The sequence below is a fragment of the Ostrea edulis genome, chromosome 2 (genome assembly GCF_947568905.1).
Source record: "Ostrea edulis chromosome 2, xbOstEdul1.1, whole genome shotgun sequence".
In the NCBI taxonomy this organism is placed as follows: Eukaryota; Metazoa; Mollusca; class Bivalvia; order Ostreida; family Ostreidae; genus Ostrea; species Ostrea edulis.
Genome location: NC_079165.1, coordinates 1,911,825 through 1,925,473, shown reverse-complemented (window position 1 = coordinate 1,925,473; position 13,649 = coordinate 1,911,825). Strand labels below are relative to the sequence as shown.

The 13,649-nt window shown below is 35.9% G+C and overlaps 1 protein-coding gene across 1 annotated transcript; it reads left to right on the top strand.

Moving 5' to 3' along the window:
• Positions 1-2,483: 2,483 nt before the first annotated feature.
• LOC125680313 (carbohydrate sulfotransferase 15-like) lies at positions 2,484-11,333 on the top strand. The gene is made up of 7 exons (XM_048919792.2): positions 2,484-2,765; positions 4,811-5,087; positions 5,525-5,647; positions 7,901-8,057; positions 8,864-9,020; positions 9,200-9,347; positions 11,053-11,333. Exons 1-7 carry the CDS (start codon positions 2,484-2,486, stop codon positions 11,232-11,234), a joined length of 1,326 nt encoding a protein of 441 aa, XP_048775749.1. The 3' UTR covers positions 11,235-11,333.
• Positions 11,334-13,649: the final 2,316 nt, after the last annotated feature.

Sequence of the window (13,649 nt, the reverse complement as noted above, 5' to 3'; positions counted from 1 at the left end):
ACATTTCCGCGCTATCCTGCCGCAGGATTTCACCGCGGGCCAGAGTTACACCCCCGCGGTGTGCAGTACCGTTGCTTAACCGTTGTTTACCTGTTAGGGCTATCTACCTGTACAATAGCGATTTTATTCGTGGGCAGGAAATGAGTATGACTTACTTATAGTCAGCTTTGTAGTATAACATACCGATATATCAAATAAATCATTTAAGAAAAATAAACAGTGGAACAACAATGACATGAACGACAATTTTCTTTGCAGAGGACACAGCGGAATCATTTAAATTCGTGGGAGTCAATTTTCGTTGATCGTGGAAATTTTATTTTTTATTGGGATGAAATTTCGTGGATATTGTTTCTGTACGTTGACAAATTGTATATTGTGTATTTCGCTGTAGTTTCAAATTCGTTGGATACAGGTACCCACGAAAATTAACCCCCGCTAAATCTAATGATTCCACAATATGCACATGAACCAACGATAAGCACACGCAGTATGTGAAGATCAGCTTTACGCTGAGGTACAATTAAAAGAAATGAAAACATCCACATTTATTGACTTTTTGACAATCTAGCAGAAGAGGATTATTTACCACTCAAGAAAGAAAAAAAAAATATGCATGTACATGTAAAACTTATACGGTACCAATTTTGATGCACCAGAAGCGCATTTCGACAAATAATGTCTCTTCAGTGATGATCAAGCCGAAATATTGGAAATCCGAAATAACAATGAACTTGTAAACATGTACTAAATAAATAAAGTCATTTAAAGAGTTTTTTATTAGCATCCACCTTGTGACCTCATCTACGGGAGGTCTGTTAGCTAAAGCCATAAAACTTTGACATAATATTTATCATATCCAACATCCTCCATCTCGGGAAACACAAAGCGGCAATATCGGTTTTATATAATTGTATACTCAGTCTGATATTTTTTCTTTCAGATCGAGAAACTATTACAACGTAACAACGAACTTCAAACTTTACGTGAAAAAAACCCTCCAACTTCCATTGTTTGTCTTCTCTGATGGGCATAATGGACACATTTATTTCTTCCCACATTCTGTGAATTTGACTAAATGGTAACGATTGTATCAAATACAATATCACTCCCTACATACGACACATTCCGAGAAATGCAATGAAAATAAAAATACAAAACATGTAGACATGATGATGACGATTTTTATTGTCATCAGATATCCCCCAATGCAAGTTGTGAAAAGGGGGAATTTCATGCGGGTTTGCCTGTCAGTCTGTTATTACGAAATGCTTGCTCCTCCTAGGCACTTGATTCTGTTTATGCTTTCCCTTGAGCATGATTTAACTCAGAATTGAAATTATTGCAGTCGCAAGTTGGTTGCACGAATTCAATAAGTTTTTCAGAGTGTTGTTAATTGTGTTGTATTTGCACGTAGCTGAGGGCAACAGTGACAATTATCACCCTGCGGCGCAGCCGAGATTGATAAAAGTTTTCTAGTAAGAGCACATTCCGACGGCTCCCCCAACTGCATCCAACATTCATTTATTCTATTGTCATGTTGAGTAACGCTATGGCTATATCCAAAATGCATAATTACGGATAAATGGCATATTGCTACAAACAAAGCGTCTTAATGGAAATTGTTTGCAAAAATCATGAATCATAGCTTATGCTAATAATTCAAAGAAATATAGGCCTTACACATTTTAGCTATGTTAATCAGTTGTCTAAAATTGCAGTTTTTGTTGTTTTAATGTAGTTCGTTACCTCTTCTTTTATTGCAGTCGTTCTTTGTTTCTTTTGTTATTTGGGGTGATATATCTGTTGTATTTCTATCTAATACAGTCAAAACTTGTAAAATATCTTGTCAAGGATAATCCAGAAATGGCGTCTAGAAGTGTAAGCATCTAATCAATCTAAATGTAAACTAAATGAAGCATAATGGTCATCCCACTAGAGTGAGAAACAGCTTGTAGCCAAATTCACATTGTTGTGTTTATCAAATATTTCTTGACACCCAACTTTATTTTACTGTACTTAAACATCAATAACATATATCGTACTTCCTAGAAAACCGAAGCACATCAATGAATGCAATCCGGTTTCTTGCACGAGGACTATTTCTACTGTCCATGATTTGGTAAACGTTCCGTGTCTCCTACGCTGATCTTTTGATGTTCTACCGACGAAAATATCGTCTTGTGTTTTCATTCATTTTATTTTGGGACTTTTATTATGCATTTATTTTGCCGCCGCGTGGCGCTGCATTGGGCTATATTAATGGTCTTTGACATCTAGGTCAGATTAATTACACGAAAGACAGTCGACCACTATTCCTGACCACGTTACATGCGAAGTTGTCACCAAATGTTTTTCTACGTTGACATGGATAACAAGTGTATTCTCGTAATAAAGAACTCGCAGGGTGAACTCTCTGCGTTTTCGTGGCTATTTTCATAATGGGATTAAATGTTGGAATGAATTTGGCGTCGGTAACAAACATGAAGATCATCGTGTTGCATAGCTTTAAGGTACAGAAAAACAGGAACGGTCGAATTTGGATCCCCTTCTTTGGAAATATCCGAAGAGGAAATCTCCGGACAACAATGCTCCTGTTTGTGTTTTCTTTATTTGTTACAACTGGATTTATTATGAAGATGACGATTGACAGTATGAAGTATAATGTCAGAAAGGAGTCTAACACAATGCAGACTTCCTGTGAGAAAAATAAAGCCTGGAAAGATGTATTTCAATGTAGAGCACGTGTTAAGAAATCAAAGATGGTACGTAGACATTTACTGTAAATAGTAAAGGGTAACCCTGTTCCCAAAGTACATGTTTGGTTTTTCTGCACCCCATTGACAGAATAGTAAACAACAGAAGCAATGGAATATTAAGTATGTATGCCAAATACTGTTTTAGAGAAATTATGCATGTATTTTACCGTTTGATGACAAACAATGCATTGACAGTCCTAAAGAAACAGCAGGGTTAATTACATTTAGATTATTCAGATGGACCTGACGTAGTTCACAGACACAGTCACTATGAGGTTTATCAATGAGGATATATAAAGTACTGTATGATGAGTAAGGATAATCGATTGAATACATACCAACAGAAATCAAATTTCATATAATCATGAAACAACGAAACTCCAATAAGTATCACATATATGTATTTTACTCCTTTTATCTGATCAATATTTAGGGTTCACGGCGGGTGTGGCCCATCGACAGAGGATGTGTACGCCTCCTAGGCACCTGATCCCACCTTTGGTGTGTCCAGGGGTCCGTGTTTATCTAACTCGTAATTTTGCGTTCCTTATAGGAGTTACGAGATGGATCAATGTTCGTTATCATCACCTTTTGATTTTCTGAAATTCTTAAACGTTTATGTCTGACGTGAAAGGTGAAGACAACAAACAGTGATCCATTTCATAAAGTGTTTCATACCAATTGCTCGGTCGGTCTTTACTTATTAATTTTGAAGACGGATTTCTCCACTTACCTGATCATTTAATCATAGAACTGATTTAAGAAGACGTCCCACTACAGGAAATCCACTTTATTCCAAAACCACTTTTTATTGAAATTATTTTTGCAATGGATTTAGAGTAATTAAAGTTATCTTTCTTGGATAAGTACTTTATAACATTCGATAAAATCGTAATCTGATAAATAATGTTACCCAGAGGCAACGGAAGTGTTCAGAATAATTTATTAACCAGATTTCATGGTGTATCGAGAAAGCATTAATAGCGCAAATTTCACGCTAGACATTAAGACAAATGTGATTATCACTGAGGTTACAAATATTTCCATCAAACAATGGACACGTCAGAACAAGTGAAATTAATGAGTAATAAATGCTGACCGCACTCACCAGGTAAAAAGCAATCAGTGATTCCTAATTAAATTGTCATCAGTCCGGTCGTGGTCTTTCACTTTTTATACGAGTTTTGAACTTACATATTGTATTACTAGAGGTTTTCGATCTACAGAAACGTCAGCCATAATTATATCAATATAGGAATTTTAAAAAGTATTCAGAAATTACTCAGCTTTACAGCATATATCTATCCTTAATTTATCAAGCTGGATTTGTAAAATCAAGAAAATAAAAATATAGATTATCTCAAATACATTAAGCAAGATGAAAGAGTATGTTAAACAGTAAAAATTAAGTTAGTGTAAATTATAAAGCAATTGTAAGTTATTTGGCGAAGTATTGAATTAGCATTATCATCCATGGGCTATTAAAATTAAATATATGAAAATGGTGTTTTGATATTTATAATTTTCAGCGTTCTAAATTCTAAGTCAAAGGTTCCTATGTTAACAATGTTGAAAATTTCCCATTTTACTCTTTTATGTAAATGCAATATGAAAAGGTGAAAATAAAGATCAGTGATCAATCTCATAACTCCTATAAAAGATACAAAATTAAGAGTAGGGCTAACACGGACATACCAGAGGTGGGAATAGGTGCCTAGGAGGAGTAAGCATCCCCTGTAAATATGTATACAACTATTGCTATTATCAAATCTAATGTAACACATCAGGATTGGAAAATCGAAGATGATCAGTTCATTCTAGTACCTACTAGAAAATTGAAAATCCCACCGACCATTGTAAGCAATTAATTCAAAGTGTATGTGACTATTGCGAGTATTTAACAAACTCTTCTTTAAATTATGACTTTTGAACCACGAATGAATCAGCATTAGAACTTTGCATTGAATGCTGAAACTCGTTTGAACTTTACATGTATATCAATTTCATATGATTCAATCAACAGTACACCTTGTTTGTTTCTTTCGTTGTAGACCGTGCGAACGTTTTGGACGGAAGGTTTTAAAAATCCCTGCTTTCGTAACCGGCGTAAACACGTGATGGATCACTCCTCGAAACTCCTCCAGTGTGTTCCCTACTTCTTTGTGATCGGGTTCCCGAAATGTGGAACCACAGACTTGTTTGATCGAATGTCACACCACCCCGAGTTCTTGCAACCGTCATTTAAAGAAATTCACTGGATATCGAGATATCGCTTCATTTCACCAAGGAACGATAGATTGAAATTTATTGCCATGAACAAAACGTATCGTAAGTAAATCTGCTTACCATTATCATATAATTATCATTTCTTGTAAACTGCAGATCAGTTATAGATAAAATTATCGGTCTATCTTTCCCTCGATTGGCTGTTTTAAACTTCATAATTATCAAGAGAGTATATCAGCATTACGACTTGTAAGATGAAGTTTGTGCAGAAGTACCTCTCCATGACGCCTCTATCGGTCGATGTTCTCTGAACACCTTTTACAACGCCGATTTATTTTGTACATCTTTAACAACCAGCCACTTTTCTATGAACACCAATATTTTTTTTCATAAAATACACTCGTCTATGAACACCCCAAACAGCCATCTTCTCATCGACACTTCAAACATCCTGCTGCATTTATATGAACACCAGTGACAACCACGTGACTTTCTATGAACACCAGTGACAATCACGTGACTTTCTATATTTTCTGTAGGTACAAAGGATTTTGACAACGGATTTTTTCAATATACCAGAGTCTTTTACCCTATGGTGCTTGACGTGGAAAGGGAAAAGTTGCTGAAAAATAGGACGCATATAGAATACAAAAAAATCACTGGTGAGTCATCAATTACTGAAACCGCCATTCCGAAATCAGACAAAGTGGATGTTCATGTCCGTGATGACCTGTCATTTACTGATAAACTAACTTCTTATCATGGTGTAACGAATGTTTTCACACACACACACACACACACACACACACATACACACACACACACACACACACACACATGGGTATATCCAGGAGTACGTGTTTGCCCTACTATTGATTGATTGATTGATTGTGGTTTTACGCCGTTTTGGCAATATTTTAGCCATTTTACGGCGCCCCTACTAATAAGTTTACATTCCTTATAGGGATCACTGTTGGTTATCTATTATAGTAAAATATACATTAAGAATGTAATCAAATTAAATATGGCGAAGTCGATTAATTATACTCGACTAGTTTCTTTACTTCTGCAGGTGTATTATGAATATTGCTTAGTTATACATGTACACAATGGTTAGCTGACCTGTTTTTATATTCATATGAAGCAAAATTTATTCAAAAACTTTACGTGAGAAGAAAAAATCTCTCGCTGTGACCTTCAATTCGACTTTTAGATATATCGATGACGTTTTGTCTATTAACAATGATACCTTTCATTCATATGTGGATTTGATATATCCCTGTGAGCTCGAAATAAAGGACACCACAGAGTCGTCCACTTCTGCTTCATACTTGGATATTTTATTGAAAGTAGACATTAACGGCAAACTAACAACTCAACTGTATGACAAACGGGATGATTTCAGCTTCTCCATCGTCAACTTCCCACATTTATGTAGCAATATTCCATTATCACCTGCATATGGTGTTTATATATCTCAACTGATTCGATATGCAAGAGCTTGTTCTGGGTATAGTCAGTTTTTAAATTGAGGTAAGCTACTGACAAACAAGTTGATGGTACAGGGATTTCAACAGTCTCGATTGAAGTCAGCATTTCGCAAATTCTATGGTCGTTATAACGATCTAGTTCGTCAATACAACCTCGCATTGGGTCAAATGCTGTCTGACGTGTTTCATACCGATTGTTAAGCCGTTCTTGGCACACTGATTTTGACTGCGGATAACTCCGTTTACCTGATCAGGATATGGGGCTCACGGCGGGTGTGACCGGTCAACAGGGGATGCTTACTCCTCCTAGGCACCTCATCCCACCTCTGGTGTGTCCAGGGGTCCGTGTTTGCCCAACTATCTATTTTGTATTGCTTGTAGGAGTTATGAGATTGATCACTGTTCGTTATCTTCACCCTGTAAAATTATATCATATATATGAAAATACACTGTTTATATAACTTAGGTAAACTGATGCGGGAAAATTGTAATATCATATAAATATGGGGAGGAGATAATATTTTAAATGATGTAGCATGTAAAGGGAAAGGCAACCCAAAATTGTTTACATGATAAATGATAGGATTAATTATATGATAAAGATTTGTTATACTATTCTGTTGATATACGGACTAGATAAGCTTCAGTATTAATTTTAAAACGTTAAAAATTGAAATTGCCGCCATCTATAGAGGCTGCCATGATGCGGAACTCTTTTGTATTCAAGATCACAAAAATCAATAATTTTGACGTCACACCGTCTATTCCGGTTTTAATGAGATTCTAAGATCATCAAATGTGCATGTGGGAGATTTTACGAATACATTGTAAATAGGTGGATGTCTTTCTGTCAAGCAGTTAATTACACTAATGCGAAGGGGAGGTGGGAAAAAAGTTTTTCCCACGAAATTCCTGACCCAAACAAGTCATCTGAAAAGAAAATGCTACATAATCTGTTAATCCATCATTTGCGTAATGACAAGTTGAGGTTGGAGACATTTACATGTTTGAAGAAACGGGTACCATCTGCCTGATCTGCGACTCGACTGACTGTCTTCTTTTCTTAAATTCTTCTTGCGAAAGAACGGGCTCAAATCTATACGGCTCCAAACTTGACTGTTCGTGACCTGTCATGTTTACAGCACTGTTGATGAAATAAACCGGAACGGTGTGACGTCATAAATTAAACTTCAATGGCCGCTCTCTTAGCGGCGGGTAATTTGAAATATAGGAAAAATTAATATTGATTTAATTGTTAAGCAAGGGTTTTTGTTGGTAAAGATTGTCATTTACGATATCAGTAAGTAATACTTAATTCATAAAGGCAACAATGTGGTTTAGGTTGCCTTTCCCTTTAAGTAGGGTTTGCACTTCTCAATAGTTTTTCTCATTCTAGAGTTAATCAATCTATCTTTATTTCCACAGGCGATTTTAGTCCATCTACAATATGGGATAATGATATTTACTCCGCTCTACCGATAAATTATAACCAGAGTGTTCCGAGGTACACGACAGCGGACTTTGTACAGCAAATGAACGCATGTGCAAAACTGATCGTATTGATCAGGGATCCTGTCCAAAGGTAACCTAAAATATGCATGTATATGTGAAAAATCAAACAAATTTGATGATGTAGACATTTTGTTCATGCCATAAATTAAAAAAAAAAAAAAATACTTCCACATTCCTGATCATCATGGTATGATGATATTATGATTTAAATATCTTTTAAATTTTCCGAGTTTCTGTTTTTATAGGAACAGAATTGTGATATATATAGTGAGCAAATGTCATAGAAAAAGACGTATTCTTCTGATAGATAATGGTATAAAACGATCAACATACAGAAAATTAATGTAGACACATTTAAGCTACATGTACTACATATAAGGGGACTTAACTCCGGAAAAGACACATTCTGAAGGGGACATAACTCCGTGAAAGACACATTTCTTCATTGCCAAAACAACATTATACAATACAAAAGTAGAGGTATTACAGCATAAACATTGCAATCAGTATGTAGGAATGACCGCCCGGTCCTCCTTTCTATAAAGGATACGAGTAAATTAATGTGTCATCTGGTCCACAATGTTTTCTTTTAGTATAAAAAATGGTATCGTGACATGTAAAAAAGATATAGCTCGTCACAATTTTGTATTATCTTTTTGTATGGAAGCCATATCCGCTCACATCTTTCTATCAACGAAAAGTGTCGATAAAATGAAAATTCGATGGTTCTGTAAGTGTTCCATAAATTAAGATTCATTTTGGCATGAAACAAAGTGTAGCTGTATAATTACGTATAATTTGTGCTTACCTTGATTCCTATATTTTGTACGTAATCAAACAGTATTTTCAACCTAGACGATATGAATGTTCTTGTAGGCTGTACTCGGACTACCTGTTTTTCAAGGCTGCTAACAAAGGACCTGTAGATTTTCATAACAAAGTCACATCTGCAGTCAGACTTTACAATGACTGCATCGAGAAAAGAGGAGCTGTGACATGCGCATTGGATGCCACACTCGCACGAACTGTACACGTACGTCCGAGCTTGATTTTAGAAACAACTTCCTCTTTAGTTTTTAATTCGATACTTATCGTTCACAAGACGACTTTTTTCTTGTTTCGCACTCGATAAAGGCATATTACCTAGCATATTTCCTACAACATCCAACTTAGAAGGGTTACATTGCCTGATCCTTAGTATTTTCTTTTCAGGTTCGTTTGCGCTTAGGAATGTATGTTGTTTATATACAGCAGTGGCTGCAGCGGTTTCCCAGAGACCAATTTCTCTTTGTTAGACTTGAAGACTATGCTAGAAGAACGAGATTTGTTTTAGATAATATATTCAATTTTCTACAAATGGGTAAACCGAAAATACCGTTATTGAGTTAAAGTTTGTCAAAAAGTGGTTTATTGTTAAGAATATTCTTTCACAGTTTCATGCGCTTATAAAACACATATTTATTTTAGCATAAACAAAGACAACAGTAATTCTAATATAATGTTCTTTATTTAACGGGGGAAAATCCAAAAAACAAAAGCTGAGAACCGGTTGAATTGTTTTGAATTTATTTGTGGAATTCTTAATCACACGGAATGATTTGACTTTTTATTATCTTAGTCTTTTTAAAGTTTGTGTCTACACGTCATGCTACGTACAAGTTTCTGACAAAGATCTTAAACGAACAAGAACTAAACGATAGAGAGGGACTTGATGACAGCATTACAAAAACACATTCCAACTTTGAGGAGAGATGTACATGTATTCTATAGAATTTAATGAAATAAGCAAAGAAAACAAACAGATTATAAAAATTCAAAACAGTTGTATTGCCACAATAAAGCGTATTGAAGTCGTGTGTGAAGAAACAGAATGAAAAATACAACAAAAACTGTTTGAAATGCAACATAAAATTTCATGTTGGTAGATGGTTGTGGTCAACAGTGTCGCTAAATAAGAGACGATCTTAACTTCAGAAAGAAATTGGTTCTTTACAATGGAACTAGTCAGATTGTAACTATGTACATACATGTATTTCAGCAGAACGTCATATCATGCCCAAATTACTCTGACATGTATAATAAAGTACTTTCAATTACAATGACATGCAATTGATTGCTTTATAAAGTAATTATAAAATACATTCCCAATTCATTTTCATATCATAATTCAAAAGTACTAAGAATTATTTTCGAAACCAAATCAATCCACAATCAGTGTTCCATATCTGGACGTTGTGATGGATATAGACATTAATGGCAAACCCAATCTATATCAAGCGTGCTCATCTCAGGTTCGCCATCGTCGACTTCCCATATCTGTGTAGCAACATTCCATTATTACCTGCACATGGTGTTTATGTCTCTTAACCTGATTTGATACGCGAAAGCATATTCTACGTAGGATCAATATCTAAACAGACAGGCTAGTGATAAATAAGTTGATGTTACAGGATTTCAAAAGTCTCGTTTTAAGTCAGCATTTTGCAAATTTTATGATCATTATAATGATCTAGTTTGGGGAAAAACCTGTCGTTAGGTCGAGCGCTGTTTGACGTGTTTACGTCCGATTGTAAGGTCGTACTTTACATACTGATTCTGTCTACTGGTTAGGTTACATCTATTTACCTGGTCAAGATAAATGATTCAAATCGGGATGCACTGTACTTGTTCCTCCAAGACGCCTGATTCCGCCTCTGGTGTTTCCGGTGTCCTAGCTCGCCATACTCTCTGTTTTGTATTTGGGGGGGGGGGGGATTAGTGAGATTGAAAACTTTTTCACCTTCTCTTATATCTGAGGATTGTATATTTATAGGTACAACACATCAAAGGTTTCTAACCGCGATATTATACACGTAAGTTGGCGCAACCAAGGTTGGATTTATTGAAGAGTGTCAAGAGATCCACAAATAATGAATTCAAAACAATTTAGCTGTGCTTCGTGTCTCGTTTCTCTTACGAAGAGAATGTAAACCCAGGATGAATGTGCTCGTCATTTTTAGAATACCTTGTATTATTACAGGGAGTTGTACATGTAATATTCCGATATTTTGATGTTTTTATTTCAGGGCCTGTTGATAGGGAAACAATGACAAAAATGATATTTCAGAATCCGGTAAATACGCGTAAGGTGAACGTGGGAGGAATGTTGTTGGAGACCCAGAATATCCTCACTGATTTCTACGAACCATTTAACGAACAACTTGCTGCGTTGCTAGGGGATCATCACTTCCTTTACCATCTCTCTTGAGGGAAATTAGCGAAGTACAGACGTTTAGTGCGAATGATCGTTATCTGACATCATGTCAGTGAATATTACAGCTTAGGACGTGTTTTGTCTCAGTGCGTGGTGACCTGCCACTCATGCCTTTACTTACTGAACGGTCTTGTCATTCTAGATTTGTGAGAGTGTTCATGATTTGTCATATTGATGATATCATGCATACAGTAGGGAATCTTTATGTATTGTAACACTTTATTTTATATCTAATTTACAAATGAAGCACAAACAATATGAACTGTTTCTGGATTTGTCTGGGTGAATTTATTACAAAAGAGCATATTTTTGTATTTTAACATTAAAAATGCTTTAGTACCTACTGGAGTATTGTGGCAGTTTGGTATGAGCACAGTACTAATCCGTTTACAACTGTATCATGAAAAGGTTTTATATGAATATTGATGTGAGGTCCATTTCACTTTCATGTCAACAAAATAGACAACTACATGTAGTATCTTCACGTTGAACGTGACATACGCAAACGTGTGTAGACAATCGTGACCTGTTTTTATATTCCTATGTAGCAGAATCTATTCAAAAACTCCTACGTGAGAAGGAAGAATCTCTTGCTGGGGCTTCCAATTCGACATTTACATATGTAGATACATGTATAATTAGATATATTGACGATGTGTTATCCATTAACAATAATAATTTTCATTCATATGTCGAATCGATATATCCCAGTGAACTCGAAATAAAGGACACCACAGAGTCGTCCACTTCTGCTTCATACTTAGATATTTTATTGAAAGTAGATATTAACGGCAAACTAACAACTTATCTTTATGACAAACGGGATGATTTCAGCTTCTCCATCTTCAACTTCCCATATCTATGGAGCAATATCCCATTATCACCTGTATATGGTGTATATAACTCTCAAATGATTCGATACGCAAGAGCTTCTGGGTTTTTAATCGAAGCAGGCTATTGACAAACAAGTTGATGGTGCAAGGGTTACAACAGTCTTGTTTGAAATCAGCATTTCGCAAATTCTATGGTCGTTATAACGATCTAGTTTGTCAATACAACCTAACATTGGGACAAATGCTGTCTGACGTGTTTCATACCGATAGTTAGGCCGTTCTTGGCGCACTGATTTTGACTACCTCCGTTTACCTGATCAAGATATAGGGTTTACGGCGGGTGTGACCGGTCGACAGGTTATGCTTGGCACCTGATCCCACCTCTGGTATATCCAGGGGTCCGTGTTTACCCAACTCTCATAGGAGTTATGAGAATGATCACTGTTCGTTATCTTCACCTTTCATTACCATATAGACGTTAACGGCAAACTTGGGATGAGTCTGCTTGTATATCGTCAACTACCCATATTTGCATACCGCTATTTCATTATCACTTACATAATGTGTTAATGTATCTCGATACGCAAGATCATGGATTGTGTCATCGTCGGAAGCCACGCCTATTTTCTCCGTTCACACTACGTTAAATGCCGTGGTCGTATGCTTTAAAAAAATCCTCGGCTTCATGAATATTTATGTTCTTTAGTCAACCAATCGATGAAGTTATTTTTTATTAGTGGAAAAAAATCATTCGAAAGGTCATTGCTGTTCGTAGCGGATTAATCAGATGATTGCCGATTGAGAACAAACTGGACCCTTTTTAGGCGTTGTAACTAATGGACGCTTCTTTGTTGACTTCACCGGTGTAATGAATTTACCACATGATATGCATAACCACGCATGTATGGAATTTTTGTAATGGGGGGGGAATGGCAGTCGAGTCGCGTAAAATTCATACAAACAAAAGAAAGCGCTGTGTGTCCTGTGTCATGAATATTCATAATACCATTGCAAAAATTGCACGCGATGTGACGTCTTAAGTCTGGGGTTGATAAAAGATTCGACAGGAAGATCGTCAACACTGGCTTTTTAGAGTTTCAAAATGATTTGGATGACGTTACATTCTCTCAAATATGCATGTTAATAGTTATTAATGGATAATGAAAAATCGCGGATGAGAGATTGGATACAAGTACATGTATGTCGCAGACTTTAGCTACATATAACACGTGCATTTTGCAGTTGAGAAATATTACAATCGTAGTACAGAATCTTTTGATGTGTGAGTCCCCCCCCCCCCCCCCCCTCACATATTGAAATCAGAAATAATGCGAGTACAACTCCAGATTTGGCACCCCAAATGGCTTAGTATTTAGGCTAATACATCCCCCTTTCTTCGTAAATTCTGTATCCGCCACTGTGTGTGTTAATTGAACACATCAATATTTTAATTTATTTATATGTTGCATTTCTTATGTTTTCATCATTGATTAATGTTACAAAATTGTTGTTTTCTAGCTATGTTCATAGTTTGGAAGTTGTAGTACGATTCCGTAGAAGTTATTGTACAGCTAAT

What these genes read in the sequence shown, in the direction of transcription:
- LOC125680313 (XM_048919792.2), top strand. Translation starts at nt 2,484, where the DNA reads ATGAAGATCATCGTGTTGCATAGCTTTAAGGTACAGAAAAACAGGAAC. An exon ending in CACTCGCACGAACTGTACAC is followed by an intron (nt 9,021 to 9,199) that starts GTACGTCCGAGC and finishes TTTTCTTTTCAG; the next exon opens with GTTCGTTTGCGCTTAGGAAT. An exon ending in ATTCAATTTTCTACAAATGG is followed by an intron (nt 9,348 to 11,052) that starts GTAAACCGAAAA and finishes TTTTTATTTCAG; the next exon opens with GGCCTGTTGATAGGGAAACA.